The 5,803-nt window shown below is 41.8% G+C and overlaps 1 protein-coding gene across 1 annotated transcript; it reads right to left on the bottom strand.

Moving 5' to 3' along the window:
• Window positions 1–332: 332 nt before the first annotated feature.
• On the bottom strand, window positions 333–5,518 carry LOC123097579 (probable galacturonosyltransferase 7). The gene is made up of 9 exons (XM_044519354.1): window positions 5,033–5,518; window positions 4,800–4,828; window positions 4,552–4,653; window positions 3,543–3,615; window positions 3,012–3,073; window positions 2,540–2,835; window positions 1,923–2,280; window positions 1,300–1,842; window positions 333–1,078 (listed from the first exon to the last, which is right to left on the bottom strand). The coding sequence occupies exons 1-9, from the start codon at window positions 5,148–5,150 to the stop codon at window positions 794–796; spliced, it is 1,866 nt and encodes a 621-aa protein (XP_044375289.1). The 5' UTR covers window positions 5,151–5,518; the 3' UTR covers window positions 333–793.
• Between the last annotated feature and the right edge of the window lie 285 nt (window positions 5,519–5,803).

Below are 5,803 nucleotides of genomic sequence, written 5' to 3'. Positions count from 1 at the left end.
ATACTGATGGCACTTCTATTATCCCTACCAAATGCATACTGCGTACATGTAAATATTTCGGCAGCAAGCCTCGGGATCTCAGCAATATTAGCACATCGTGTACCAACGTCCAAACCTGCAAGTTCAGGGTCTCGACTACATGGAAGAAAGGACATGAATGAACAACAAACTGAGAGGCCCATCGTACTCTTCTTGAACGAGAGTTACCAGTTAAGAACACACCCATTTCACATTTTCCGTGACGCAAGAAAATGAACTAAGAATGTGCAAAGATATCCACCGAGCTGTCAACCTTGTTAGTTGTGACCGACAAGTTTCTGACAAACCGAATATACTTCCCATCCACATAACTTTGATAAACAATCAATGTGCAGTAACTAAGAACAAAGAATTTGGGTCAAAAATTTAACGAAGAAAAGAATCAGCCTGCATCAATGACGTGTAAGGCACCAATTTTCAATTAAAGGTGCCACAACGCATCACCAACAATCCTGTCCCGTAATCTAGATGATGAGAGTGACACTCCCTTTTACCTGAAGCCTCACCACTACACATCACCATTGCCTACCGCATTATCCTTCGACTTAAGACTAATTTCTCTAACTGCAGAAAAACCACCCATCAAGCTCACTAATTCAATGAACAGATGGTGTTGGATCTACCCTGTCAAAATTGATGGCTAATGACTGCTTTCCTGGTCTTTTCACTCCAAGTGCTTTGCCCTCTTGGTATATAGTACAGCAGTAGACGAAACAATCTACCGTCGGTCAAATCTTCTGGTTTCCAAAGTATGCTATGGACTTACATTGCACTCGTCCATGAATCGCTCATCTCGTGCCAGAAACCTCTTCCAGTACTTCCTGTAATTTGGTATACCCAATTCAAGCCAAGGTTTCATATTACCATTGTAGTGCAACGATGCAGAAGTTCGGATCACTTTTTCTTCAATTCCGTACTGATAGCCGAGCCCAGATAAAGTCAACCTCTCATCAAGAGGATATACAAGATTCTGGAAGGAGAGCAAGCTTATAGGTAAAGCTGCAGCTCGTAGTGAGGCCTCATCATCATTGTTCCGGAACTGTAATAGAATAAGAGTAGAAGTGATAATAAGCTAATCACTTCATGCAAGATGGGCCCAAATCATGCATTTTTCAAATAGACTGAAAGTAAAGAGTTTTAAGATAGTATCACAATTGCTCACTATATCAAGTATGGATGATAGTTGGAAATATTGGAATAAAACAAAATACAATGCATGCTTTAGAACTTGAAATAAAAGCAGGCTGACAACAAACCAACCTTTTCCAAGAGTTGCAGGTAATTCTCTGTAACATTATACTCCCTCCATTTTTCCAAATTAATGACATTCAACCCAGACATCCATGCACATGACTGGGGATCGTACATTGCCTCGCCGAGAAGGTTTCTTAGTTGGCCAAGTCTCAGGCCACAAAACTTGACTGCGGCATTCACCTTATCTCCCATATCAAGATTCCACAAGAAAGAGAGATCACGTTGAACAATGACATCATCGTCCAACACAATCACCTTCTTTAAATCTTTAAATATTTCCGGAATAAAGAAATGTGAGTGACTAAACACTGATAAATACTCCATTCTAGATTTCTCGGTAGGTCGCTCAAAGCTACTGATGAAAACACGGAATTCCTCGGGCATATACAACTGTTGCATGCTGAACTCTGGCAAATTCTCCAAAATAATATGCTCGTAGTTAATGACATTGACAGCTGATTCTCTGTAGGCATTTCTTGAAAACCAATGCTTCATTGCATAGAAATTTTGAGCATCGGTTAGTACATGAAAGACTACATTCCTGGTCTCCTGCAAAACACCAAAAGGAACATCAGCAATGCCAAAACCAGAAGATGTTCAATCAGCAAAAGAGTAAGTTGCCTGCATACCTCAGAACTACTAACAGATGAGTTGATGACAACGGAAGCGGCAAGCACATTTTTAGATAATATAACGTAGTGCCTATGATCTGGAACATTAAACTTATGGACAGGAGAGTCATCTGAATCCAATGTAGTTGATTTAAAATATTCTACTGTCAACCTCATATTAAGACAATGATGACTTTTTGGCATCGTGTGAACACCAAGGTTGTATAAGTAGGCACTCTGCTTCATATGAAAATGAGCTTCATCGTCCGTCATATGAAGTATCTGGCGAAGCTTTTTGTCAACATTGTTACAATCCACAGTGCATGATTTGGCTCTTGCTATTGCACGGTCCATCCTCTCTATCTTCTTTTTTATGCTGAAAGCACAGGTCAAGTGTCATTTAGTAACAAACAATTAAATGCACAGTCATGACTGATAGTACTTTCCCAGTCAACCATACCGGATACAAATTCAATATGAACACTAAGAAAAAATATACATTTAAGATGTAACAAAGCATTTCAACCCCATGCAATGCATAAATGATCTGCTGTCATAATTTCAACATACAAGATGGAACCATGAAATGCTAAACGGGGCAAGAGGAATAACAAGCATGCCGAATAAATACTCACAAGGATGGTAGATCAGCATCAACAATGGATTCACTTAGAACCCTCTCATGTTCTTGGATATTCTGCTTCAATTCACGAGTCAGTGCCTCCTTTCCTTTAAGTTTGGCAATGCTCGGGTAGTAAGATCGAGCCACAAATAGCTGATCTTTTAGTTTTTTTACAATGGCATCTTTCATAACTTCTTTGTGTTCAATGGACCAGAGACAGTAACTCCCGAATTCAAGTTGACAAGCCTTAGCCTTCTCCAATTCATCAGCACTTGGGACCCTGGGACGTCTCATGTTGTCACTGAAATCCTGGCATCGATATATTCTCCAAATCATCAGTACTTCTCTTAAAAGAGTAACAAAATTACAGCTTGGGCTCAAGTAAGAGAAAGTAAGTATATATTAATGGGAAAATGAAGTTATGCTTCAGAAGGTAAAGCATGACTTATGTACAAAGAGAAACAGCAAAATAAGAGCCATCATACTTTTCTGGGTGGAACTGGAACTGGTACTGGCTTCACTTGTTCAACTTTTGGTGGGGGGAGAACTGCATACAGTGCCAATTAGTGGGTCAGCATGACCAACTGAAACATAAGTACATCATGAGAAGAGAATCAGGTAGAGAAGATGCACTACAAACGCATACATTGCTTGACCTTAGAAAAAAAAGTATGGTTAATTATCATCACATCCTAGATAAAAACACCAGCATTTGTTCAGAATTATGTATTAATAGTTTATTTTAAGATACAGTGGCAAAAGGTGTGCACTGGAAACAAGTAACAGCGAAGAGCCGAAGATGGTGAGGTGCTGAAGCAAATTGAGTAAAAGGCCAACTATTTTTCAGTGTCCAAGTAACTGGTTTCCTACAACGTTATAATATTTTTCCTGAAACATTTCGAAATGATGTATATCTAAAAGTTCACTTACATGAATGGAATTTGGTGCATAATTGATTATGGCATTCTCATATATTCAATTAAACTTTATGTAACAGTGTTGCAGCCACCACTAACCTTTAACTTTATGTTCAGTATCAATTTGGTGATGCAAGTCTATATTGCCCTTGGAATTCTTTCCGTGCTCATCCTGAAGAAAAAAGAGTAAAGGATAACACATCAAGGATTCAAATTATCCAAAGCTGCAACGGAAAACACTAGTAATCTATGCAAAAATAGTAACAGAATGTATTAACCGATTCTACAACATATACTTTTCAGAGCCTTCATAGTTCATAATCATGAAGAAAGAGACTAGGGTGGAGAGATTAAATATACTACTTCTTTGATATATCACTTTGTTTGGCATCCCTATGGGATGGTTTGCAGCTGTTTGAATTGGTGGCTTGAATTATTTCTGTATGCGTTTTCCATATTGCCCTATTCGGTCGAAGAGAGGTGGCACAGAAGAAGACAATGGTGAGGAGTGCACCATGTTTCTTTAAGCTGACAAAAAAACAATGTCCAACTCAATTTGGTCTGCTTCAAGTAACCCCATATACTTCAGTGATACAGTCAGTCGATAAAATTTTCTTTGATATTTTTTATGTAAGAACTTATGCACAATTTCCTTTTAGCATAGGCCTAAACTAGCTGGTATTAGGAAAAAATGCCTACTCCTGCTGGTAAGTCTGAAACATGCTGATAGACAAAATGAGGAAGAGTGGCAGAAATGACTAATGTGAGAGTAGAGCAAGCATGGCCTGTTAATTTTAAACGAACTTGTGGGCTCATGTTTTGGCCTACTGAACAAAAGTCAGGACCAAAGTTCTGAACTGCTATTTTTCATGCTAGTGAACATCAAAGATCATGGGGTACTGTATCTTTTAGTTACAACAAGGCATGCTAGTAGGCATCACTAGTGTTATTAAGTTTCATGACATTAAAAGCGGAGAACAAACAGGGGCTAAATCCAAACACTAGAAGTGTCGAACAAAATACACATAGCTTTCCGTGGAATGATCTAGATGCTGTTATATGAGTTCATCACTGCCAGTACATAAGAAAAAAATGCAAAGCCACTAACCTCTGTCTCTGCGTTCACATCTCTACCACCCTGCCGCGGCACTTCATGTACAATCCTGTCTCCTTCTACCACTAAGCGATCGAATGAAGGCAAAGTAATCTCCTAAATCCAGCACAAATGAACACGTGGTAGCAGGAATCAGTCATACTATCCCAACACATCACCATTTTCATAAAAAGCAATCCATTAAAACTTGGACAAACGTCTGCATACAATTTTAATTTTTGTTAGAAAAAAGAGGAAGTTACCTGTTGAGGGCGCTCATCCGTCACATACACTGCAGCAAACAACCAAACCAATCAGAAAATTGGCTCAAGTAAGAAGGACAAAAACACCAGAAGCCAGCACTAGACGACAATTAACGAAACAACACTCCCGGAACAGATCCGCCGGGAATGGCGCGGATCCGATCGAGTAAGCCGCGGCGGCACCCGCATTACGGAAATCCGGGTGGGGGACAAGAGGGACGGGAAGAACTCACCGGCGGGGAAGCGGTTGAAAAGGAAGGCGATCGGTACGAGCAGCGAGCAGAAGACGAGCGCCAGCACCGCCAGCCGCGGGCCCCTCCGCCTCTTCGCCGGCGGCGCAGTCGCCTTCATAACCTCCTCCCCCTTCCCAAGACCCTAATCTCCGCCGCCGCCGCCGTCGCCGCCGCGTGGCCCTCTACTGATCATACCACCACCGCCACCGCCGCGACGGGGCAGGGCAGCGGCGCGCAGATGAATGCCTCCCGATTGGGGCAATGGCACGGGGACCCCAGTGGCGCCGGGCCCGATCGGTGCGTGGCGATTTGGGAGTCGCGGCGCCGGACGCTCGGATTGGTTTTAGTGTGCGCGAGAAGACAGGGCAGGGAGCGGAGGACGTCGCGGCGCAGGGAGAAAGAGAAAGAGAAAGAGGATTGTATTGTTTCTTCTTGTTTGGATTTGGGATTTGGAGGACAAGAGAAGTGTGCGAGGGGTGTCAAGGAATAATGGCCCTTTTGCCTCGCCTGCTGCGTCTCGTTTTCAACCCTTTCCTTTTATTTGGGGTTTTCTGCCTTGTAGAGGAGAGGTTTTATTTGGAGTTTTAACATAATTCGATTTGCTATGCTGTTTTCGCCCTATATTAATTGACGTCTAGATACATCCAACTCAGCCTAATTAATATGGGACGGAGGGAATAAAACTTGCCGTATTGTGATGGATATCAGTGGTGCTGGGGACAATCTGCTGTGGCAGCTCGCCCTTGCGGCACTTCAAATTAGTTCCAACAT

Source organism: Triticum aestivum, chromosome 4D (genome assembly GCF_018294505.1).
Source record: "Triticum aestivum cultivar Chinese Spring chromosome 4D, IWGSC CS RefSeq v2.1, whole genome shotgun sequence".
Classification (NCBI taxonomy): Eukaryota; Viridiplantae; Streptophyta; class Magnoliopsida; order Poales; family Poaceae; genus Triticum; species Triticum aestivum.
Note: the sequence above shows the minus strand (reverse complement) of the source record. Positions and strands in the feature narration are given on the sequence as shown.